The 26,225-nt window shown below is 38.5% G+C and overlaps 1 protein-coding gene across 6 annotated transcripts; it reads left to right on the top strand.

Annotated features, from left to right (window-relative positions):
- Window positions 1-102: 102 nt before the first annotated feature.
- NT5C3A (5'-nucleotidase, cytosolic IIIA) lies at window positions 103-26,225 on the top strand. 6 transcript variants are annotated; one of them, XM_071561392.1, is made up of 10 exons: window positions 103-376; window positions 14,279-14,385; window positions 21,106-21,204; window positions 21,646-21,715; window positions 22,422-22,468; window positions 22,619-22,704; window positions 22,958-23,047; window positions 24,317-24,479; window positions 24,913-25,113; window positions 25,851-26,225. In XM_071561392.1, exons 1-10 carry the CDS (start codon window positions 265-267, stop codon window positions 25,950-25,952), a joined length of 1,077 nt encoding a protein of 358 aa, XP_071417493.1. In that variant the 5' UTR covers window positions 103-264; the 3' UTR covers window positions 25,953-26,225. The 6 variants fall into 6 exon arrangements, with proteins under 6 accessions (XP_071417493.1, XP_071417487.1, XP_071417491.1 ...); XM_071561388.1 differs by having other exon boundaries at window positions 327-402; XM_071561387.1 differs by lacking the exon at window positions 103-376 and adding an exon at window positions 13,797-13,901.

The raw sequence follows: 26,225 nt of genomic DNA, 5'->3' as shown, positions 1-26,225 counted from the left end.
GCTTTTCATTTTTCAAAGCCCCTCGCAGGACCCTCTGGCCACCCAGCTCCACCCGCCTCTTCCTCTCTCTCCGCCCCTCGCTCCCCCCTTTCAGTCTGGCGTGGTGCGGCCGGCGCGGACCGGGCGGTGGGTGCGGGCGTGCCGGTGTCGGTGTGAGCGGCCGTGCCGGGAACGGGTTCGGGATTGGGACCGGGATCGACATCGAGATCGAGCTTCCGCAGCTACGGACACGCCGCCCCGCAGCGGCCCTCGGACACCCCTGCCATGGACAGGACCGCCGTGGCCAAGATGGGAGCGATGGCGAGCGCCAGCGTGTGCGCGCTGGTGGGCGGGGTGGTGCTGGCGCAGTACATCTTCACCATGAAGAAGAAGACGGGTAAGAAGACCAAGATCATCGAGATGGTACGTGGTAAGAGGCCCGCAGCCCCTCGGCCGCACGCCCTTCTCCTTCCCCTCGCCCTGCGGCCGCTCCCGCGGGGCAGGCGGGAATCCCGAAGGAATATCCAAGGGGCAGAGCCGGGACGCAGAGCCCAGGCTGGGATTGCTGTGACAGCAGGGGCTGGAGGCATGGAAAGGGCTGATCCACCGCAGGAGCATGGAAAGGGCAGGAGCATGGAAAGGGCTCCGGCCTGCCCTGGCCTGCCCTGCCCTATGAACCTATGGGAAACATATGTGCCTGTGGGATACATGTGTACCTGTAGGTCTTGGTAGGGATTTAAAAACCTGCTTGTAAAACTTGTTTAAAAGAAAAATGGGACACACACACACACACACTCGTGTTCAACCATCTGTTGAGACTGGGAGGGACTGCCTGCTCAGAGTTACTATAAAAGGAAGATGGAGCTCGCTCCCTCTCTACTGCTCTTGTTAAACTTGTTATTTAGGGTGCTGTTTAAATATCTGCTAAAGATCAGTCACGGTCTTAGTGCGGGCAACACGCTGATAATGTGGAAATACTTCAAAATTTGTGATTTGTACACCGTCACACTGAAGAACTGGACTGGAGTTGTCAAGTCGATGTTGGCTAGTGGGTATTCTGGGATCTCTCCTGCAAAACGTTACTAAAAGCTCGGATTTATATTTTAAATTGCACGTGGAAACAGATTTTGCTAAGACTGTGTGTGTAAGCTGTGAGCTGCCTGACTGCTCTCTTGGCCATACATTGCTGCATTTGCCAGGGGAATTCATGCAGTGCAGGTTGTGATAACGTGGGTCCAAGGAAGAATTTCACTGCCAGTTTTTACTAATTATAGAGTCATCATTCTTACTCTTGAAAAAAATACTGCTTCTAGTCCATTCAATGGTTTGGAGGCAGGTACCTTAATTCTGAGTTTCTCTGAGCCCATTTACAACAGCTTGTGGGAGAGCAGAAAGTTTGCATTGCCACTTTAGAGAGGTTTCTACAAAAGATCTCTGTTAGTGGGATTTTACAGAACTCTTTTGAAAATTTGCAGTGACATAACACAACATTTCATTTTTTTAATTCTAGTGTGATGCTGTAACTTACCTTTTAGATATGTGGGCGATACATGAGGTGGGTCTTCTGTGTTAGATTAAAATTATGGGATTCTTGTATTTTCAGCACATTTTTTGGGTCAAGTTTTCTTTGGGAAATATTGCACCTTGGCCACATTAGACTCAGAATTACCTTGGTATCTGTAAGACAAGTTAGTATCAGGGGTTATGATGCCATGAATGATGTGAAGAAAAGTGGAAAGGATTCTCAATCGTTGAAAAGAGTAACCATGTTTCCTTTCTGAATAATAAAAATCAAGAAATTCTTAAATGTCTAGCTCACATTTCAGTAGATTAATCCCTTAGCACAGTAATTAGCCTGTTACACAAATTCAAGCTTAATGAAGACCTTAAAATTACTGGATCTTGGAAAGAAAAGGTTTAAGTTTGGTATTAAAGTGTTAATATTGTGCATTCGTTAACAATCGGTAGTTCACAAACAGGGAGTTTCCCTTAGACACTCATGAATTTTGGCAGAGTTACTTCAGCTCCACTTCTGAAGTAACAGAGGCATTAATAGTAAATATAAATATTAAATATAAATATAGTAAATAGTAAATACATAGCCAGCCACGTGAAGTTTTACTCTGTGTGTTAACTACTATCTCTCAGAGCCTTCTGTATTACTTTGCACAGCCCAATTGCCAGTTCTGTGAAACTGTCATAAATGTTCCTATACTCAGGTGAAAGCAAAATTAAGCAGCGAGGTTGCCAATTTAATTTAAAGGCATGGTTAATAATTAATTAGATTCTGAAAGTAACTTTTTAGACCATGTTTCATGTCTACTTTAAAAAAAGATTAAACCTTACAGTAACATTCAATATTTTGGGTTTTTCAGGCCCCAGGCAAGTTTTCAATGAAGTTGTCATGGATTCCTGTATAGCAAATAGTTGTACTGACAATAGACTTCAGTTTCTTGATTAGTCCTTACAAAGCCTTTTAGCAGTTCAGCAGCAAACAGATGTTCACAAACTAGAGTGAAAAATGTTAAGTCTTTCAGAATCACTCACCTGTCAGAAATAGCCTACTTGAATTCAAATAGGGGGTTAATGTAAGAAAAACTTCCTAATGGAGTAACAGTCATAGAATCATAGAATCGACTGGGTTGGAAAAGACCTCAGAGATCATCGAGTCCAACTCTTGGTCCAACTCCAGTCCCTTTACCAGATCATGGCACTCAGTGCGACGGCCAAGCTGCATTTAAAAACCTCCAGGGATGGGGAATCCACCCCCTCTCTGGGCAGCCCATTCCAATGCCTGATTACTCTCTCTGTAAAGAATTGTTTTCTGATCTCCAGCTTAAATTTCCCCTGGCAGAGCTTAAGCCCGTGCCCCCTTGTCCTATTGCTGAGTGCCTGGGAGAGGAGACCAACCCCCACCTGGCTAGAACTTCCCTTCAGGTAGTTCTAGACAGTGATGAGGTCACCTCTGAGCCTCCTCTTCTATATATTCTATAGTATATTCTTTTGTTGTCTGTTTCATAAGCAGAGTTGTTGAAACTCTGGGGGTTTTTAGCAGCTTGTTCTTCACTCTTTAGTATTGGAGCTTTTTGTTGTATTTCTCTTGTAAGGATGAGAAACATAATAGAGCTCGTTCAAAACAGAATAGCAGAATACCTTAAACTGAGACTTCCTCTCCCAGGTTTGTTTCCAAAAATCTGGGCGATTGTTTACATTTGTCTATTTCTCCATTCTATCCCTGAAGTGAGAGGATGTAATTACATGAAAAAGACTGTGCATGAAATTTCAGCAACAACAAACTAAAAATCAACTTAAAAGCAGCTTGTCAGTTTACAGGAAACATTTCAACCAGCCATTGTTAAATGTCTCTGAACAGTTTTCATTTTGTTGTGTTAGGGGAGGAAAAGAAATGCTTGGATTTTTGCATTACTAGAGTTTACCTAGAGAGAAATAAGCAGAGAGGTAACTGCTATTTGCCTGCTTCCCTAAGAAATAAAAGAACATATTCTGTGATTAAGACTGTTATGGGCTTTATGTGTTGGGGGTTTTTTTTCATTATTATTATTTTCTTTTACTCACCAGTCAGGGGTGGGACCAAGTTCTTGTTTCATAGAGCATAAGAGCATTTGTGCCACAGAGGAAGGACACAGACCTTTACAGTTGGCAGGAATCACACATCACTTACTTCTTTGTCCTTGTCTTGTTACTAGTAACTAGTTGATTTTGGAACTGTGACATTACTCCTGCAGGTTGCCCTCCAAATGGAGGATAAAGTAGAGGACTATGTAATGTGTATCATACATATTCCAGAATCTAAATGGTTCATAGTTGAAACTCCTTCATACATTCTTTTGCCTGTACAAACATGAAGAGTTTGGGCCTGGGTAAACTGGAATCAATAAAAAGGGAACAGAAGGAAAATGGACTCTCTAAAGACACCACTGCAGGACATTGTCACTGTCTGAGTATTGCAGTGATAATATTTAAAATGTGACCTTGAGAGCCACACAGGGATGTGATTCATGTGGGAATAATCCTGTTCAAAGACAACGGTGCTGTGATACGAACCTAAGGAGTGAAAAGTGAAAGAGCTGCTGAGACCTAATACTGCCCCTACCTATGAGCATGTGACTGAGAGCCCTTACATTGCTAGCAGTCAGAGTATTAGAATAATTTTTAGAATATTGTTAACATTTTAAGCCAATTATATGACTATTGGAGATGCCGTATAAATATTTCTATAAAACTTGGGTTTTGTTTAGAGTGTATTCCTCAGTAGAAAAATGACATTGACAGAGAGAGAGACACCAGTTACTGAAACAAACTTAAAGTTGTGTTGCCCGCAGGTTGTTTGCAGAGATAATATTAACATGTGCCACTTAGATAATGCATAATATAAACATGCCTAATACAAGCCACCATTCATACCATAAGACACCTACACTGTGGCTTATAAAGTAGGTTAACACAGGACAAGACACACCTTAAGCACATACATGTTGATACAACCTTGATTCTATTAACAGGGTTTTTTATTCTCACTGTAAAATAATTCACTTGGAAATGTAAAAAATTGGAGCCTTGGAGAATAAAAATTGACCTAATGCTAGTATTTTCTCCTCTCATTGTTAAGATAAAAAGGTTGTCTATTAAACAGATTATATATATAGTCATAGTCTACTTCATTTAGTATAGTAAGTTGATCCTACAATTCAACTTTCTGTTTCAGGAGCAGGTTGTAATTTTCTGAAATTGCTGCTGCCTTTGTTTTTTTATTTAATTCAGTAGGTCTTGAAACACACATTCTTAAAAAGAATGGGTATGGGAAGATCATTAAGAACCTTAATTATGCATTAGTTTCTTTAGAATTCATTTATCCTACTTACAACAGTTCTCAAAAACATAATGATGATCTATACTTGAAAACTGAGCTCCAAGTAGTGAGTCATGTCAGGCTACAATTTATATTGTAGGTATAGGCTCTTTCTTTTATCTTTTGTATGAAGCCTTTTTCCAAGACAGAAAAGCCATCTTTCAATTAATCACTCTGCTCTGGAAGATATTTACCTTCTAATAAATGCTTGGTATGTGTTAACTCATGTTTTTAAGTGATTTTTCTCCTCTTTGTGATAACTTGTGATTGCTGGTTAAGCCATGATGGCATCTGTTCTATTACATTTTTTACAACTTCAGACAAATAGCAAATACTGCAAGTTTTAAACATGTTACCTTTAACTGTCAAACAGTATAAGCAGTAATAAGGTTCTTTCAGTTGTCTGCATACACATATTGCAAATCTGTTCATATCGCGAATTAAAGTTGCAAGGCATTTCAATCATGCCATTCAGTCTTGAGTTAGCAAAACCTATCAGTTTTTATGAAATATATCTAACTTGATCGATATAGACATTGAAGAGACCCACGGTATGGATCCATGTATTTATAGATAGGACAATATTAGCTGTAAATGTAAAACATCACAGTTTTAAGTCTGGAAACTTGAAAAATGCCTGAACATTTGAAGGTCTTGCCTTAAAAAAAAACTTAAAAAAACCCCAAAACCAACAAACCAAACAAGAAAAAGAGCTTCCTTTTACCTCTCTTACCTTTTATTTTCACTTGCAGGAGTTACATAATGCAAAATACATCTCTCCTCTGTTGGCTGGTTCCACTTTACGTTCCGAGCCTTTGAGCCGTCACCCGCCACTCTCCTCCGTGTGTGCGTGCCTAGTGTGTTTTGTGCGAGGACAGTACAGGAGAATTCTTGGAGAGAGATTAAGGAAAAATACTAGAAGCTAAGTGGACTGTTGGAGTTTATTGCTGTATTTTGGTGCGTTTGTCGGGCGGTAATTAATTGCGGAGGTTTCCGTGCTGAGCTGCACGGGGCAGCGCCAGCAGCAGGTGGTGCTGTGCGAGCCGAGCCGGCCCTTCCCCGGCGGCTCCGGCAAGGGGGATGGACACTGTCCTGTCAGGAATCCTGTCCCACAGCCCGACCCGGGTCAGACACGTGCAGCTGAAGTGCCCCTGCATGCAGAGGGCCCAGAGTGGCAGCTCTGTCTCTGCTGCCTGTCAGATGCTCAGCGCTGAAATTTGGCAGATCCCATCACATGCTGAGCGCAACTGAGAGGCAGGAGTAGTTCACAGCTATTCTTCCTGGCCTCCTTTCCTAACTAACCACTGTGCAGAGATAGAAGGACAGATAAGACTGGGCAAGGTGTGGAAAATAAAAGTTAGGGCATGTCCTTCCTGCAGTCCCGTTACTGTGCAGCTGTGTATCTGCAGTGCCTGCTCCTTCCTGGGGCACAGGTCTCCATACAGCAGGTATGCTGACCAGCTGCTGGATGTCCATCGCCTTCTCCTATCCAAAAGTCATCAATCACCAGCAGTCAGCTGCTGTGAAACATCAGAGAACATAAGATGATTGCAGTAGGCAAATTCTTAGCCCCATGTTTATCATTCAGCAGCTTGACTGGCAGTGTGCCAGCAAGTTGGAACCCAGGGCTGTTTTGTTAGTCACCTGTGTCTTAGGTTAGTTGTGTGGAGTTTCTGACTGTTCAAGAAAAAAAAAATCAGTGTTTGTTGAAAGTCCACTGGCTTTTTTTTAATTTGGCCAGTCCTAATGTCAATAAAGTGCTTTATTTGAATGTTAAAAAAGAGGGGACATTTTTCAGTATAAGTGGACATATGTTTAAGGTTGCAGCATGCAGGTCAAAGAAACCATATTTAAATACTAAAAGTACCTCTGTTTTCATTCATTTATGCCACAAAAGAATACAGAACTGTACCAACTTATCTCAGACAATAATTAATTACAAAAATAATTTTAATGACATTTCAATAAATTATGGAAATAATACCCATTGCTGGAAGGAAATATGACTTCTACTGTCATATATATTTTAAAAATATTTATATTTTTAAAATACTTTTTTTTAAGGGCTGGGACAAAGCACAGACATGGGCACTGAAGATTCATTAAGTGTCTGAATATACTTTCAGACTTCTTGAGCTGGTGTTGCCACCAAATTCCTGTTCAAATGTATTTATTCTTACCTGTTTCCCCCTTGTTAACTGTAGCTTCCCTCCAGCACCCTTGTATAGAGATCTGTTTGCCTGCCTTGCAAATTGGATCACTGAAATAATTCAAGTTTATTAGCAGTTCATAGCAGTTTAGGGTTTTTTACCTGGGAGTTCATTTTGCAATTTTACCTTAATGCTGACAGAATGATTACCACAGAAATGTATCATTAACATTCCTTTAAAACTTTTCTGCTTGTTGGAAACTTACTAATTATGAGGCTAAAATGTCATTTTTACACTCAGCATTTATTAGTGCAACACTTACTATTGTGAACTGCATCTGCTTCTGTAACATGTATCACTTACAGGTGAGCCTCCCTTTGGTCTGCATGTTACTGTGGAAAAATTGTCTGTGAAACTGATAGTCAGGAATCGGCACAAAGCGTAGCAGTGTTGGCACATTATCAGTGGGAGACTGCTAAGTATAGCAGTGATAATATTACTACAGGTTGGTGTTGAACACATCTCGCTTCTAGAAAGCAAGGACACAGAGCTGCAAGAAATAAGGAGCATCCAGTTGCATCTCTGAATGGAACAAGCAGTGAGAAACACTCATAAAACAATGAGACACAGAGGCAGAACAATCCCTCATGTTATCAATCCCTTAAGTCATCACACTGCCTGTTACCTCTAAAAGGAGTGTGTGGTCACTGTATTTCATCCTTACACTTAACACTTTTTTTTTCAAGAACTTGAAAAAAGGGTCTCTACTCAAAAGAGAACCAAACACTTAAAAAGTTCATTAGTCTCAATGTGTAATTTAATTGGAACATTGCATTAGCACTGGATTCTTACATCAGAATTGTAGTGTCTGGTAATGCATTGTAGATTAAACTTTGTCCTGCTGACTTTGCTTTCAAACTGAGTCCCATAACTCCTCTACTCAAGGGTCAGAGTTTATTTGATCTAGATACAACATTCTTAGGCTTAGTGGAAAAAAAATCTAAGCAGGTGTGGGGTTTTTTCTCAGAAGCAGATAAGAGGAGAATCAGCAGCGACTGCTTCAGTCCAAGCCTTGGGCTTAATGCAAGTTCCATTCTAGGTAGTGTTACGTGGGAAGCTTCCAGGGAAACAAGCCTTTGTTTAACTTCTTTCAATGCATGTACATACAGATATGTAGAGTATTAGTTACAGAAAGTACACATGAAAATGTACAGTTTGGGGGAAAATAGCATAGCTCATCAAAATTACATTATACAAGGTGAGCTTTTGCACACCTGATAGCTAATTAAGAGTTTATAGATGACATACTGCTAGTTCTTAGAATTCTGTGCTGTTTGCCTTGGTATTTTGGAGAAGGATTAGTTGCACCAGCAGCCTCACCTGTAAGCATTATTTAAGAGAGAGATTCTGTGTAAAATGAGAGGGAAGTTGATCTTTCAACTAGCCAGACTCCCAACACACTCCATAACAGTGTTATAGGAAAATGAAGCTACCACTCAAATAAAAAAATTCTGATTTTTCAAAATGAATTTTTCTGTGTCTGTGGTCTCTGAAGAACTGGCAAGAAAAAGGAAGGATGGGGTAATAAACAAGGTATTTGCAATTAAACACTATTGTGAAAAGCAAATGATTCTGCCTGTCATCACATGTTACAAATAGAGAGTCTTGACTTGCCTTTCCATGACACAGATAGAACCATCTGTCTTGTGGTGTTCTATAGCAGAGACCCAGAAAAAGCATAAGAATGGGGAGAGTTGTCATTTATTTTTTTCCCAGAATGATTTCCCAGCCTCCAGCAGCTTGTATTTCAGAGGCAGAGTCTGTAATTTAAAATGAGCTTTATTTCATGTTGTTATCCAATACCTTTTTAAGGCCGTGCAAATCTACAGTATTGACAAAAGGAATTCCACATTTACTACTTAATTGTGTGACTTACAGCTGACTCCTTTAATTTGTTTCGTATCTGCCTCCTCTTAATTTTAGTTGATGAGCTCTACTTCTTACATGGGAAGAGAGAGTGAACAATTTAACCCTTTCTAAGCCATCCTGTAATTTCTTTTCCAAGCTGAAGAATTCTCTTATATTCAATTGTTCATTGTATGAAATGTTCTCATCTCTTGGCTCATCCTTCCTGCGCTTCTCAGAGCCTTTTCCAGTTCTGCTCTATCCCCTGTGAGGCAGAGAAACCAGAACTGCATTTGGTGTTTAAGCTGCAGGTTCATAATGGATTTATAGAGAGGGCTCTCCAGAAAGCATTGGTGAGAATAGGCACCAGTGAAATATAAGTTATGAAGGCCAAGAAAAAAGCCTCAGTTTTCTTCTGCCCTGCATTGAGTGTCAGAGCTTTGATTTCTCCTTTCAATTTTGGTGCTTTAGAAGCTATTTGTATAATTACAGTGTAATATAATAAATTGTATTGATATGAGCTTACTTCTATTTAGAATTTTTTTGTTGCAAGGACAGGAGAGAAACAATGAAGCTAAAAACAGCCATCAGATTAAATTTTGGCTAAGTAGAATGTCATTTATAGGGTGGGATTTCCAAGATCCGTGATTACTGACGGAAGATCACTTGATCACTTCCAGATATTCACTGATTACTAAACAATATGCAATACTTCTTTTTTAACCTGCCAGTTACAAAGGTTAATTCTCTCCAAGGTGAGAGAAGGGGAATTAAGCTCAAAGATGAGATGATTCCCCTGACATACAATCAGAGAAAAAAAGATGCCTGTCCTGAGCTGTATTCATTCATCCCAAAACCTGTAGAATTGATTTGGTATGTTTTGTACCCCCTTTTTTCTCTCAGACTAAATTTTTTCCTGGACTAGTAATTATCAGGAGATCACATGAAATTCTGGAAATTCAGGCCCTGGTTTTTCACAGACTCCTATAGAGGATTTGAAATGTTGCATAAAGTATTGATTTCTGTTGCATATACACATAACATACACTTTCATATACCAATAATACTTCTGTATTGCATCATACAAACTGTAAATATGGCTGGCATGGGGTTTGTTACACCAAACCTGTGCTGGAACAATAAATGTTATCCAACATTCTTGCAAGACAACCTTCTAAACCTTTATGCACCCCAACTTCGTCAAACTGAGCAGTTATCTTAAATTCCGTGTAGTTGTCACAAATATAAAAAGCTATTCCTGGAACCAGAATGCTGCTCATTAACTCAGTTCACTGGGGCATGGGTAATAATCATGTTTGAATACAGTTGGGTTTGTGTTGGCTCCTTCTTTCTGCCTGGTTTTGGAACCTGAGTATGCCACGGTTCAGGCAGCTTTCTCTGTCCCATGAGAGTACATCAAGGGGGCTGCTGTGTACCAAGTCAACTTAGTACAAAAGCAAAATTAGATAACAAATGCAGTTCTTTAATGTTTAAAATTGATCCTTACAATAAAGCAAGGTATTGCTCAAGTAAAGTTGAGCAATATACTAAATATATGGGGTTATAAACAAATTCCTTCGGTTGTAGTAGAGTCACTGAACAGGAGTAAAATAATGTTCTGTAATAGTACTAAAAGGGAAAAAAAAGGAGTGGAAAATACTACGTAAATCAAGAAATGTGCCACTTTTCTTTATAATTGCCCTGAACTGCTACTTTCTTCCACCAAGAACACCAAAATCAATTTTCTGTAACTTCTGGCTATCAAATGTCACAGTTATCACTGATGCCATGCCCTGCCTTTTTTGGAACATGTCCATAAGTAAAAGGTAGTAAGGAGTAAAAGGTAGTAAGCTCATGGAAAGACTAGCCAATGTTTACACACTGCAGGCAGGTTTCAATCATTTCCAAATTGTGTAGCAAATACTCTAATGAGCAGAATTACTCTTAAATATGTCCTTTTTCTTCATCTTCAAAAGCTGGTATCATTTTACTTGAAGTATTCAATTTTTTACTTAAAAAAAAAAAGTTACCTAACTCGCCTGGGTAACTTGTGCTGTGTTAATGTATTTCTACAAACAGATGCAACTTGGGACAGGGGTGTGTAAGGACCAGTTAAACCAGTTTTCCTTAGACTAAAACTTGCAGTGCTTCATACTCTTTGAGAGTATCCTGAATCTCCACAAGCCAAGGTCACCTGACAGACCAGCATATATAGAATTGAACCCTTTCCTAGTCTTACGTGAATGACAAATTATCTAATGTTTTAAGTGCTGTTAATTTTTCCTCTCTTTTTCTGCACAGAATATTCTGTAGTTGAGATACGGCCCTCGGCCAAAGAGAAAAGCGGAAAATAGCCCCTGTCTGTTGACACAGCTATACCTCTTTAGTTCATGGTTCTTAAAATATGTTTAAATGACCTTCAGTGTTTCAAGAGTAGAAATGTTGTACTGGAGGTTATTTCTCTCTCTTTAAAAAAGGAGTGGTAATTTTAACTGATCTCTTACCAGAAGTTAATCACTAAATAAAAGACTCAACTGACTCAAATCGGCAGTAACAGAGTGGTTATAGGAGCTGTTGTAATTAAACTGTTCAATACAAAGATTTCTTGGAGTTGCAAAGAGAGTTTTCCTTGTTTTGTAGAGGAGGAGTTTCATATATGGCATTTTCATTCAAGTGAAAGTACGTTATTGATAGAGATACAGTAACTGTTTCTCTAAGAATTAGGTGTTGGCTGCATTGATGTTTACATAAATTTTGCTCTCGTAATTTTCGAGCTCTTTCACTAAAACTAATCCTTCATGTGAAATGCTTTCTAACTAGTCTGGTATACCAAATTCCTAGCAGTATTAGAACTCATTTTCTCACTGAATCAACCAGCATATCAACAGGCAGCTCCTCAACCCCTCAAGTCCCAATCTCATCAGTTGGGTTCACAAGACACATTTATGTGTCAGTACCATTGTCACCTTTGAAATAATAAAAGCCCAAAAGCAGGTACTGCACAAATTGAACGTATAAAGTGATGCCTTTCCCTGAACTACATGATTCATCTCACAAGCACATTTTAGTCCATTGTTCTTAAGGGTGTTTTAAACTGGAAATCCAGCACTGACATAAACTACAGCTTTTTGTTGTGGAAATAATTCCTATTTATTCATGATATTGCATTATGCATGTTTCCCAAACATTATTATGAAAATATTGATGCAAAGCATGCTAACTGTATTAAAATACTACAAAAGGTGATATTCCCTGTATGTTACCTTCTACAACAGTGTGCAAATGCTCTCACAGTAGATTAATGGGAGCTTTGAATCCTGGTGAGTAACACTGCTAGGTAAGTTCAATTTAGTCTTTGCAACTATTATGTTATATTTTGAACATACTTTCAAACAGTCTGCTGCTTCAGGGTACAGCAGACCCGAACACATACACTTGAAGGAATCTTGTTCAGTTCTAAGAGGATGAGTGTAGATTCAAGTTGCATGTTTTGTATGAACTGAAGTATTTACTGGTAGCTTTCTTGGCTCAAAATATAGAGAACATCAATAAAAAAAATGAAAGTACATTGTAGGCCAGAATTCTGAGAGTACATACTGACCTACAGTTGGAATAGAATCATAGAATCAACTGCGTTGGAAAAGACCTCCGAGATTATCAAGTCCAACCCTTGGTCCAACTCCAGGCCATTTACCAGATCATGGCATTCAGTGCCACGTCCAGTCTCAGTTTAAAAACCTCCAGGATGGGGAATCCACCCCCTCTCTGGGCAGCCCATTCCAATGCCTGATTACTCTCTCTGGAAAGAATTTTTTTCTGATCTCCAACTTAAATTTCCCCTGGCAGAGCTTGAGCCCGTGCCCCCTTGTCCTATTGCTGAGTGCCTGGGAGACACTAAACATATGGATCCATGTACCATTCAGAAAAAAATCTGTTGATTTCTATTTTAATGCAGAAAACCAGCATATCCTCCTCGGAAGGAAATTTTCATAACTAATGAATTCCCAGAGTCCTGCTATTGCAGGGTTTTTAAATTGCATTAGAGGTTTTGTATGTGCTTCACTATTTCCTGCCCTTGCTTCAGCTCTACTGATGGTGGCACTGGTCACATTGATGGCCACATACGAATTGACCTGATGTTTGTGGTTGGTTCTAGCAGCCTGTCAGTGACACCTGATCATGAACCTGAGGGTGAATGTGAGTAGTACAGGAAAGCTTCCACTGTTGGTGTAGCAGGAGTTAACTTCATGTGACACTTTCAAGCATTTGCACAACCTCAAAGTGTAAAATATGATTGATCAATACTTCCTTCATCCTCTCACACTAAAAAAACTACTTCTTTTTAATTCATCATCTGTGTCACCTAATTAGGATCTCTTATCAGGCACCATGCCTAACGACAAACTTCTGAAGGGATTCTGACTGCCTTGTCTCTCAAAAATCCTGACAAACAAGGTTCCTGGATTTCCTGTTTCAGTATCACACAGATAATTACAGCCACAACAAAGATTAATTAATTCATTTGCTCCTCCGACATAAATAACTGTGTGCTACCTAGTAAACATTCGTGAGAGCATGTGAGTGAACTGTAGGAAATTTGTGGCACTCTGCAACAGCAAATACTAAATTAAATACTTGCAAACATTTTGTAAAAGGTTTAAAAAGTAACAAAGCAGTAAACTTCTGCTTTGAAAAACAAGTGCCTTCCTCTGTGAGCAGCCCAAATGTGCCTGCTGCATCATGGAAGCTGTTGGTTCTGTGAAGGTCAAAGGTTTTGTTGCTGGAGCAGCTGATCTGTGAGCCCGTGGGGCTGCTCTGCTGAGCACAACAACCCGCTCTGCTTTGCTGGCGTGCGTCACAGCCCTGGGGTTTTGCACGGGGATTAGTCAGGCTGCATTTGGAAACGCCCTCAGCTGCACCCTGCGCTGCTATATTAGTGTGTCTCAAGCAAGAGGAATTTTCTTTTGCTTCTGCAGCTGCTCCTGCAAAACCCTCTGGTAAGTGTGCACATCTTCTGTCACGGTACCGACTGTCTTGCCTGCAGTTCTAAGCCAAGATTATGAGCTGAGGGCTCTCTTACACTTGTTTACTGTGTGTGGCAAATTGTATTTTTAAATTAAAATTTGGTAGCGCAGACTTGGCAACAACATCAAGGGAATAAATATACTTGTCAGTTTGAATTGAATAGGTTAATTCAGCTTAAATGTTTCTCTGTTTTTCAGTACGTATCAGAGCATTCTTAAGTGTTGGTATTTTCAGGGTGATGTTGCTACGTCCATGCATGTCAGCTTTTATTTCTATACAGCAGGAATAGAAAGATCACATAATATAGCAGACCAATTCTTAAAAGGATTTGGTTGGTTTTTGTTGGCAGCCTGCATGCAAGCCCTGCATCTCTGGACTCTGCTTGCCACCTGTGCTGTTGCAGTAGGACAAAATCAAGGACAGAAGAATCAGGAGTGCCCTAAGCTCAACGCACAGGTACTCTCCTTTAAAAACACAAGGGGAAACGCTGTTGTCATGTTTTCTGTGAAAGAACTCTCTCCAGATTTTTTGCAGTGTTCTTTTTTCCAAACTAAGTATCAGAATCTGGCATATTAAGTATAAAAATATGTAAATAAATAAACAAGAGAAAACAGGAAAAACCATTTTTGGTATGCATCCTATTCCATGTCTTAAAGTAGCTTAGGCAGTGAACCCACTTCAGGTTATTCCATATAACCTCTGCTGGGTATCTTTATCAAGCAGTTGAGAAGATACTCAGTGTTCTGTTGTTTCATTCAAATAATAATATTTACCTATTTCGTTTTTAGATACATAGTCCTGAGGCTATTTCTTGGCAGAACTGCTAAAATAGTAATTTGGTAATTACTGCTTACTAAGGGTTTCTTAACCATACCTGAGCTTGCATGATATGAATATAAAATATATTATGGTTTTAGTAATTATAAATTAGTGTGTATTTGTCCTGCACTCAGGCTGTGCTCGCAGAGTGCACAGTCAGTGCTCAGTTCTGACTGGCTGCACATAACGGGGTGACCGATGGGACTGCACCATGCCCAGTAGCTTTCGGTGTTCTGTCTAAAACATGAGCCCTACTAACAGCTGGAGCTGCTAAAGAAACCTTTGCTGCACTCATGGAACAAAATTCAAACTGTCTGAATTAAAGCCAGTCTTGCTTTGTACATTACGAGCATATACATATGGAGGAAGAGATACCCACGCCCTCGTCCTGTGGGATTTGTTGTGGCTCCACTGCTTCTTGCAACTCACACATTGCAAACAGCAGAAGTTACATCAAGAAGCTTGCATGCTTTTTCAGATTTTTTTTTAGAAAGATTTGAGTAAATAATGTTCTCTAATAATACTAAAAGGCAAAAAAAGGAGTGGAAAATAATACATAAATCAAGAAATGTGCCGCTTTTCTTTATAATTTCACTGAACTGCTGGTTTCTTCCACCAAGAACACCCAAATCAATTTTCTGTAACTTTTGGGTATCAAATGTCACAGTTATCACTGATGCCATGCCATGCCCTGCCTTTTTTGGAACATGTCCATAAGTAAGTGTGTGTGATAGCTGGTCTCAGACCTTGGAATTTGGCATCTGTAGTTCCCAAAATAAATGTCATTTATTCTTGGTTTATATCATTTATGCGGAAGCTGTCAACCATAGACTAGAAATAAAATTTACAAATAGTTGAATCCTATCCATTTTATCACTTTGATCTGCATTTTCCATGTTCAGAAATAACACTGATAGTTCCCTCTGGTTGCCAGCCCACCCCTGTGTGTGCTCTGTACCAAAAGATAACATATTTGGAACACAGTCTAGTCTAAGGCAGGTTTACCAACAAAGTGGAAAAATAGAAAGTGTGTGATACTTCAAATTCACAGACTGTCAACAGCATTACAGCTAAATCTTACTCATTGTTGTATCACTTTTATGACATTATGGTCATCTGAAATTTGGCAGAATATTTTTAATACGTTTATAAGTGTGAGAACAGTTCTTACTGTGATGTAGAATTACTGACCCCCAACAAAGTACTCAGTCAATCATTGAAATTGGTAGAGAAGTTCCCTTAAAATTTTATCCACCCATAATCCAGAGTGTTTTCTTAGCAGTGATCCCTAGGAGGCTTCCATACTGGATGAGTCTTTGTAAAATAAGAAAACTTTGTATTTGCCAAGTCGTGTAGGCTTACAGGGAATCAGTATAAAAATACTCTGCTCCATTTTTTTCTGTCCTTCATCAAGGCATTGCTTGGCAGACTTTGCTGACAACCTCCTACAGTTTTCATTATTACTAGTAACATTTCAGGCTGTGTCTGGATTGGATTGTGAAATGAGCCATATCTCTATGTAGTTAAGATAGCAGGTCATTCATCAACTCATCCTTCCCAACTTAAAATTACTGTCAGTGAAAACAACAGAAGGTCCCACAGTCATCCTTAACTTGAAGTTTTTTATTTGACATTATTTTTAATATTTTTTCTATTTTTTGTTCTAATCAAAGGGTCCTACTGGGTAGGGGAATGGGTGTAGCTGCTCTACCTCCAGCAATCAGTAAATTAAAAAGTTCAGTATAATCCCAACTCCAGAATATGACATTATTCCCTGTGCACACAATCAGTTATTAATTTCCTGGGATACCTGATAGGAAATGCTTACTATGACAGCTGTAAATTCACTTACATCACTGAAATAAATGACAGGTCTCTTCACCAGCTCTTGTTTTATAATCAGACACAGCAGGCACTTAGATACACACGTTTCACATACTGAGACAACAATGGATACATTAAGCAGCACCTGGATACAATATAAAAGCAGTTCTGCTTGCACTTCTGTTACCCAATTGCATATAAGAAATTTCATTTCAAAACTAGAATTCAGTACAGTCTTTACAGCAAATACTTGTTTTTATTTAACCCAGCTACACAGGTGCTTGTCTCATGTACTACTTGTGATTTTCAAAACTACCCTTGTTGTAAATGATGCATTCTGTGGTTTGTAGGACTGGGGGATTTCCAAACCTGCGTGAGTCCATTACTGTTCATTCCTCAAGGTATGACTATAACATTGATAGCTACAAAATTGTTTCCTACATCCTTATTCCGGTTACCTGCTATCACAAACAAGCAGATAGTTTTTCCTTTTCATAAATCTAACTAAGTTCAACCTTTAAAATAATCTTTTTCAGTTTTGTTCTACTTCCTTTTCTCAAGGGCTCCTTAAAAATGTCGGAGACGAGAAACTTAAATGTATTTGTGGCGAGTGTGTATTCCAACCACAAATTACCTTTGGGAGTTGTTATCTTCTAACATGTGTTTTAAGAGATACCAGCCTCGGAGCCATTTCAGTAGCATATAGCTGTCCTTGATAAGAAAGCAAAACTCTTCTCACACTTTTATAAAATGACAGAATAAATAGGGGCATTCACATGATTCAGTATGATGTATTTTCAGATGTCATAATGAGATATTAATTCTGTTTCCTGTGCGTATATAGCTTGAGCTCTGTGTGTAGAAGCTCCTTATTCTGAAAAACTTTTAGATTCTGTGGAGTTTTTGGTTTGGCTGTTTCTCCATTTCTGTTCTTCCTAACCAACTGGTGCATCACAATTTGGGGCCTTTTATGCACACACTGAGTTGACTCCTGGAGTTTTCTTAAAGAATAAATAGAAACACATATTTTATCAAATTGACTGAACTTTCCTTATTAGCATTTTCCCACCCTTTGTTTTTTTTATCTGTCTTACCAGTTCTTTCCAGCCAGAATCTGCTTTTCTCTTCCAGCTGTGAAGAATGGCAAATATACAACAATGGAACAACAGCCAGACAGGGCAGAAGTGTAAAACATTGAAGGAGACAGTTTGCCAGAAAACTGGTGACTGCACTTTCCTTTAGACATCCATTAGACAGTTCCATTTGCTGTGCTATAATAATGGTAAAGACTAAATACAAGAATTGCTACTTAATGTTCAGTTGCAAATTTTATTATAAGGAACTAGTGATGGGTAAGGTGGGTATTTCAACTAACTGTATTTGTCTGAGGCTTTATCAAGTGCCACATCTGTGAGGAAGACCTGGGTTTTCCTGTGGAAGTGCTTGTGATACTGAAATTGTCTGGGTTATACTTGCTGCAGAAGACTTCCCTCTTCTAATTTAAAATACTCTTCAACTGACATCAATTCTTGTGTAAAAATGAAAACTGTACTAGAAATAACTTTATAAACTGATTTGAGTAGGAGTATCAGTTTGCAACATCAAAGCAGGAAGCTTTCATCATACCTAAAATCTTAAGCAATGTCTTGTTTAACGAGATCCACTGAAGTGTTTACCAAGGTTTTTCCTTGGGTTGTTTCAGAAACTTACGAAAGGGCTCAGTCTGAAATGAAACAGCACCTGAAATGGAACGGCACCAAACAATGCAACTCTCCTCATACAGTCTCTTCCTCTGAGCTCTCCATCTTCCCCAACATCTGTTTAAATTAGTTGTATTGTGAAATCTGTTGCTTAGTATCCAAGTAAACCAAATAATGCTTGAACTGCTTCTTAGGAAAGCACATACTTAGATTTTGCTTTGTTTAATTTCTGCATTCCAAATCTAAAAATACATATATAATTTGCTGAAAGTTAAAGGAATGAGATTAGTCAACTTACAGTAAAAAAATTACCAAACACAGTCAAATTTCTTTATCTTTCATTATAAAGAATGCTGTATACACATAAGCGGTAAACTTGCTTTTGTTTAGCAGCACCATGTAACATATGAAAGAAATACAACACCTTTAAAGAGCTGCAGATTGTTAACATGTTATTTCATGAAGCTAAATCTGCTGCTAATTGTGAATATTTATAAATGCTTTGTAAAGATCTGTCTCAAAAGATTAGCAAATTCTTTAATGGACAGATTCCAGGAATTCTCTTTCTTGGTAACACTCGGCTGTCAGTGACTGCCAGCCTGGGATGCAGCTGGAATTCACTTCTGATGTACCTTCTGTGGATTTGCTGTGCTAACAGAAGTGGTAACAAGGCACTGCAACCACACAGGGAACAATGATCTTGGCTTAGGAGCTACCACTTCTAGAGAAAATGTCTTTCCCACAGGATGACAAAGGACAACCCTGATTCTTCTAAAGTGAATTAATCCAGTTTGCTTCTTTATGAGATTTAGAAATCAAAGGAGAAGTGAATACCCCGGTAGTGACTCGAGAATTTTTGACAAGATACTCTGATATAGGTGAAAATTTTTGAATGGTGGAAAACCTTGGAAATTTATCAGAGACTCAGAATTCTAGAAGGATTTCTATTTTCTGTTTTTAGTAGTGTCTTTGAGGATATCAGCCAGAAAGTAGCTGTAAGCACTCTGGGGATTAGAATTATTTGTTATATTGAAAGACAGGAGCACTGATGTGAAGGAAAAGATACAAACCAAGATTAAATGTAAAATTTAGCACTTTGTCCAACCACCTGTTTTGGCTAGGAGTAATTTTGAAGACTGTTTGGTCATTACCAGCTAAACCTGAATCATTCTCACCACATTACTGGTAACACAGCATGTGTATTTCAATGTATATGCAAAGATATTTATCTGAAGACATGGGCTCAGGTGGCCCTTCAGCCAAGGGCATAGCAGAAAGGTTATACCCACACCCAGGGGTGCTGTGTTTCAGGAACAAGATGGTTCAAGAGGATGGGCCAGGACAACATCAAGAGTTATCAGAGGTTTAGAAAATTGTGCTCTGCAAAAGAAGACTGAAGAAACCTGGATATTTTACATTCAGGAAGAAGGGAAAAACATCTCCAGTGAGCACCAGTGAAAAAGAATATTTTATGACCTACAGTTACAGTAAAGGAGATTCAAGAGAGATCAAGGAAGCTCTTCTGAACATAAAATGCACATTAAGGAAAGTGAGGGATATGTGAGTGGGGGTTTTGAAGAATGGCTTAGACAGTACCTGCTGAGAGGGATGTGGCTACAATAGTTTGCTCCTCCCTGAGGACAAAGTGGACTAGAGCCAATATTTAAAGGTATCTCCAGCTCCTTCTTTTCTCTGAGGTATTTGTCTTTTCCATTACAAAAACATATGTTTGCAATACTTTAAAATGCCACCTTTTTCTTAAATGGTAACCAAATTGCAGTTTGAGCAGGGAGAAAGAGCACTGTGTGACTTACTAACAGTTGGTGATACAAGAACTCTGGGTCCAGAAATGTGCCTGGAAATAGAAGTTACCCCCTTTTTTTTTTTAAATTAGTTTATTGCAGCAAAGGTTACATACTGGCTATAAGCAAAGGAAAGCTGAATGATCAGAATGCTAAAAATGTGATTCCGAGCACTTCATCATCTCTGAAGTTCTACAGACAGAAAATAAAGTTTACTGCTCATAAATGCCCATTTACACACATTGCAAGTGTCTGATGCCTTTGCTTTAGAATAGGTCAATATGTGATTGTAAAGAAAGGAAGTACAGCCTACATTGGCAAATTCCTGTAAATAAGTAGTTCTTTTACCACTAATGAAAGGCTGAAGATAAACTTTCAGAGTGAACATGGGCTTGGGGGTGTTTGGGAAGGAATGAGGGGTTTGTGGGGGGTTTGGATTTGTTTTTTTACACCAAATTTATCATTTATCCTAATATTCCAGAAATATACTTCATTCAAAAGGAGTATGTGGTGAGATAGCATGTGTTATTTCAAAGTGTGCAGAGAAGTAGGTAATGCAACGATTGGTGACTGGCTCCAGAGCAGCAATTGCTGTACAGCCTTGGTGTGTTGGAGTACTCAGGTGACACAGAGTTCTCAAGGATGTCTAAAATCAGTTTGTCTTCTTTATCTCTGTTAGGACTCTAAGGGCATATTAATTGCACAAAGAGTTTTTAAGATTCACCCTCTCCCAGTGACACATTTGAGTCATTTCTAGACATCTCTCTTATTTCCTACAAATACAATTATTAATTAAATGCTCTGCTGTGTCAACTTCCTGAATAAATCTGATAGTAGGAAAACAAATGAAAACTGATGCTGAAAGTAAACAGCACTGTATGCAGTCTGATCAGTTAATATATCCAGAGTATTTTCTATTTCTTCTTACTCATCTGCCTGTCCTGAGCATGTCTTGATGTCATGTGAAACTGTTTATAGATATTACTGTCCAATAGTAAGCCTGTTTATGTCTTTGTTCTTACTCTCTGCAGATGCCAGAGTTTCAGAAGAAGACTGTCCATATTAAGGACCCAGGGAGAGTAGAGGAGATTATTTGTGGCCTCATCAAAGGTGGAGCTGCCAAACTTCAGGTAAAGACAGTAGAAGATCTAACCAGTTCGGAAAAAAAGCAACTGTGGGATTGTTGGTACATGCCAAAAAATCTAAGTTTGTATGTATATATATATATCTCAGAAGTCAAGATATCTCCAGAACTTAGACATGTGAAATCTTTTAACAGTCCTTGTTGATTCAACTGTAATTCATACAGACTCTAATTAAATAAATGACCTAAACATAAAAGTTTAGTAAATTCAGGAACTATTCTGACCAAAAGAATTAGAAAACCAGTTTTGTTAGCAACAAGTTACTCTTCTGGGATATGCTAGCTTGCATTGCAAAGACTCAGTAGGACAGGAGGTTTCTGTGGCACACGTGCCACTCAGCTGCTTTGATTGCTCAGACTTTCTAGCCATTCTTTATTTTGTCCCTCCGCATTGTAAGACAGCTTTGCTTTTTCTTTCCTTAAATAGATTATTACAGATTTTGATATGACATTAAGTAGATTTTCCTACAATGGAAAAAGATGTCCAACTTGTCATAGTGAGTACTTTTTTTTTTAATATAGATTGATTTGTTCACTCCTTTTAGTTTTTCACATATTTTAATTTTCTATCCAGTTTATTCCCTACTATGTGACATTTTATATTGACTTGTTACCTGACTTGTACATTTTAATTAAGTAATATTCTAATGACTGTGTTTTATGTGTGTATATATATTTGAATCAAAATCAATGTGTATTAAAATCAGATAAGTTGACATTCACAATTACAGTGTTAAGTATTGAACTCTAGGATGTCAGTGGCTGTATATGGTAGGGTTGACTATCTTTTACATGCCCATAATAGCCTGACACCTGCAAGAGCCAGACAGTGAACTCCGTAGAAGTCTTGGCATTTTTATCCCCATGCCGTAGTCTTTAAGAACAAAGAGAATCCATTTACTGATTAAGTGGGAACTCTAAGCCATACAGGATGTGGCAGGATGATCTCAGAAACAGTTAAATCTCAAGAAACAGATACAAAAGCTTGTAACTGACAATGTAATTCAGAGATGAGGGGAAGGGCCTTTTCATAAACTTAAAAAGAAAAATGTGCCTTTTACTGGTTGCTGGTAAGAAAAGTTCTGAGGAAACATATTGGTATGTCATCAAACATTGTCATCTGTGCCATTTACAGTGCTGTAGAGCAAAGGAAAAGGAATACACCATCTTGTTTAACACTCTTTCTTTTTCACCCCTCCCCAGACATCATTGATAACTCCAAGATCATCACAGATGAATGTCGGAAAAAGGTAAACAAAAAACTTCATAGCAGTTGGTTTGTCGCACAGACAGCCATCATCCTTCCCTGACTGCACAAAGTTACTTTGATTTGTTAGACCAAATACCAAGTGTTATTTCTTTGAAATAGATTATTCATCTGGTGGTTTTTCCCCTTTCAGTTACTGCAGCTGAAAGAAACCTATTATGCCATTGAAATTGATCCAGCTCTCACTATTGAAGAGAAATACCCATATATGGTAGAATGGTAAGAGACACCTCCCATATTCAAACTGTGCAAAGATTAGATTTAATAAGTCCTTAAAAGCAAATTAATGGCAGTACTTAGCTTTTAGCTATCACATTAATTGAATTAATCTCTTTAAGTGTTGTGCAACAACTGGTTCTGTTTGGCTGTTAACAAAATAAGCCAGAATTGCCCCATACAGGATGCTGTTCATCAGAACATTTAGTGAATCGTAGTAAACAAAGTTCAACCCATTTTTCTATTTATATTCTAGGTACCATAAATCTCATGCACTACTCATTGAGCAAGGCTTACAGAAGGAGAAGTTTGCAGAAATTGTGAGGGAATCCGATGTTATGCTGAAGTAAGCTCCTTTTGGTTTCAATTATACTGTTTCAGAGCATTTTCTGTAGATTCTTACGGGGGGGTGGAAATGCAGCACACACATTCCTAAGAACGTGACCCCTTAATCTTGGAACACAGTGAGCTCTCTGTGCTCCCATTTTATTATTTATTGTATCTCATTATATGTTGTCTCTAACAATGACCACACTATATAAACCAGAGATCTGAAACTTTTTTTTAGTCCAGTCTCTACAAGCTTTGTTTCTGTAGACTTTCGTCCTCTTTAAATTGTACTGGTGACACTTTTTCTTTAAGGGCAATGCACAGTTTAACTTGGTTCCTTTGAAAAACATTCCATATAGTAGTTTTACCTGAGATGAAAGTGCAGAAACTTGAGGAGCATGTTTCATGTGTTGTATTAAATATTGTGCTTCCCCTATGGCTGCAGCCAAGTTTAAAAGCCAGCTAAATCCTTTTTCAAAAGGTGCTGTTGCTCCCATCTCTTTGAAAGCTCCCTAAAACTGCCAATTTTGGACTCCTGAAACAGGATGTTAGAACTTAAATTGTGGAAGTATTTGTTTATAATACTGACTAAACTCTTGTCTTTTATAAACAGACAAGCATCCCGTCTCTGCCCTTTTGAAAGCCTAAGTCCATATAGATTGAATCACCATTCATAAGCTAAAATTCCCTCCAAAACTTTCACAACATTTTATTTTGAATGTAAAATTCTACCAATCTCTGTGTGGAGAAAGTGTATAGAGATAATACTATCTTGTTCCTGGAATACTATAATAGTCTTGATTGGGAACTGAACACTAAAAAGCTTTCAGGAAGGAGCAACAGTAAATGTTTTGTGGATTTAAAAAACAAAACAAAGTTTGTTTCATAGTAATAACCCATTAGAAAGTCACAAATTTAAGGAAGGAAGATTGAAAGGAGATGTACAGCCTGATAGCAGCTAGAGAGAGTTCTACTAGTTGCTTGCTTGTGGAGTATTTCGGGAGGAGAAAGTATTTCTAAGTCTTTAAAACATGATTAGATGTTTTGGGGGGAAAAATTACCCAGAACAGGACCAAATAGCTTGATGGAGCAGTTTGTTACTGTGTGCCTTATGTTGGGTTGAAGGTTCTTTCTAACCTGAAAAGATGAAGTAGAAGAAATGAAATAAGATTCTCAAGGAAAATTAATTCTTTTCCAAAGATAATGTGATTGTCTTCTGAAAACTCAGACTTTTCTTGGCTTTCTTTATTTGAGATTTTGTTTGCATTTACATTCTGTGTTGCAGAGAAGGATATGAGAACTTCTTTGATAAGCTCAGTGAACATAATATTCCTGTGTTTATATTTTCTGCTGGGATTGGGGACATCCTTGAGGAAGTAATCCACCAGGCTGGGGTCTACCATTCTAATGTCAAAGTGGTTTCCAATTTCATGGATTTTGATGAAAATGTACGTATGAGATAACACATCCAACATGACTGTTTGTGGTATTCAGTACCTATTTATGTGCATTACAAGATGTAACCACCCACCCTGCCATAGAGAATCTGGGAAATGCATGCTCGGCCCTCTGAGGCCAAGAGCAAGAAGATGATCACAGTTCAAACACCACTAGCATGGTGTGACTAAAATACCACTAATTGCCTTTAATGACAGCCTCACACAGCCCAGGACTGCTGTGCTGCTCCTCCAGGCAGGGAGAATCGCTGTCTGTCTAGTCCTAGCAATGCTGGTACAGTCACTGTGCTGTTTAACAGGAATTTGTCTTGTTCATCATCAGGGATTACACAGTTCAATGTTAGCTCAACAGTAATAGCACCTATTTCCTTCTAGAGTCTATCTTGCCTCGATACTAGAAATAACTTCACTGTTCTTTTAATAGGGAGTATTAAAAGGATTTAAAGGAGAATTGATTCATGTTTACAACAAACATGATGGTGCCTTGAAGAACACAGAGTACTTCAAACAACTAAAAGACAACAGTAATATCATCCTGCTGGGTGATTCCCAGGGAGACCTGAGTATGGCAGATGGAGTAGCAAACGTTGAGCACATTCTTAAGATTGGCTATCTCAATGACAAAGTAAGTAGCCTCACATAACCTTGTAAGCTTTGAACTAAACACTGGGAGTTAGAAACAGGTTCATTATAATACACTTCAGACATCAAACCAAGTGTTTGGCCCATGTTTGTTCTGAGACTTCAAATATTTTCCATGGATTTCTTTTTTTTTTCCTAACCCATAAGCTACAAAAACACAGGTGTGTATTGCTTAGGGTTTTGTAGTGAATGACTACCAGAAAAGTCTTTGCTAGAGAAGTTCAGAGGCTGTAAAAATTAATTATCTTAACTTCCTGTAGCTCCTCTCCCTCCTTTCTATACTGATTAATACTTGAGCAAAATTGTATTCTTCCAAATAACAGATTTAGGCAGTCTCTCCTCTTTTTTTTTTACTTTTTTTTCTTAAGTGACATACAACTGTATTTACAAAGTTAAAATGGACAACCATTTGCATTCATGAGAGAAAAAAATCTGATTTTCTGTATCTCCCCGTCTCTTGGGAAGCTGAAGAAGTAGTTTTTCTTTCAGTATCTTTATGTCTGAGATCCTGGAATAAAGGTGAGGTATTACATCCTGGAATCCATGCACAGTTGTCAGTCAGACCACACCTACTCTGTCCTCCTGTGGAATTCACTTGTAGGACCAATACATTATTTGCATGGCTCATTCCCTCAATTTAGTGGAAAGATTGGGCAATATTTTAATGACAAAAAGTCTTTCAATAATTAATAATTAATTCTTTATCACTTTTGCAATTAGGTAGATGAGCTTCTGGAAAAATATATGGACTCTTATGATATTGTCTTGGTGAAAGATGAATCCCTGGAAGTTGCCAACTCCATCCTACAGAAAATCCTGTAAACTGCAGTCTCAAGTCACTCCATTCCTTCCAGGAGGCAACTGGACAGAAGAGCACATGTGTGCTATCTTAGATGTGTTTATTGCTCATTTACAGAACTGTTTAATTTAATTTAAAGCTTTTATCTTCATTTTGGTATTTTGGAATATATAGGGTATCAGTTGTCAACTCCAGGCTCCTTTTACTGCTCTTACGCTGTTCTTTATTGTCTCACACTCCTGTTCTAACTAGATTTAAATTGGATTTACAGATGTGATAAACTACTGCAGATGGGA

Source organism: Pithys albifrons, chromosome 7, assembly GCF_047495875.1.
Source record: "Pithys albifrons albifrons isolate INPA30051 chromosome 7, PitAlb_v1, whole genome shotgun sequence".
NCBI lineage: Eukaryota > Metazoa > Chordata > Aves > Passeriformes > Thamnophilidae > Pithys > Pithys albifrons.
Note: the sequence above shows the minus strand (reverse complement) of the source record. Positions and strands in the feature narration are given on the sequence as shown.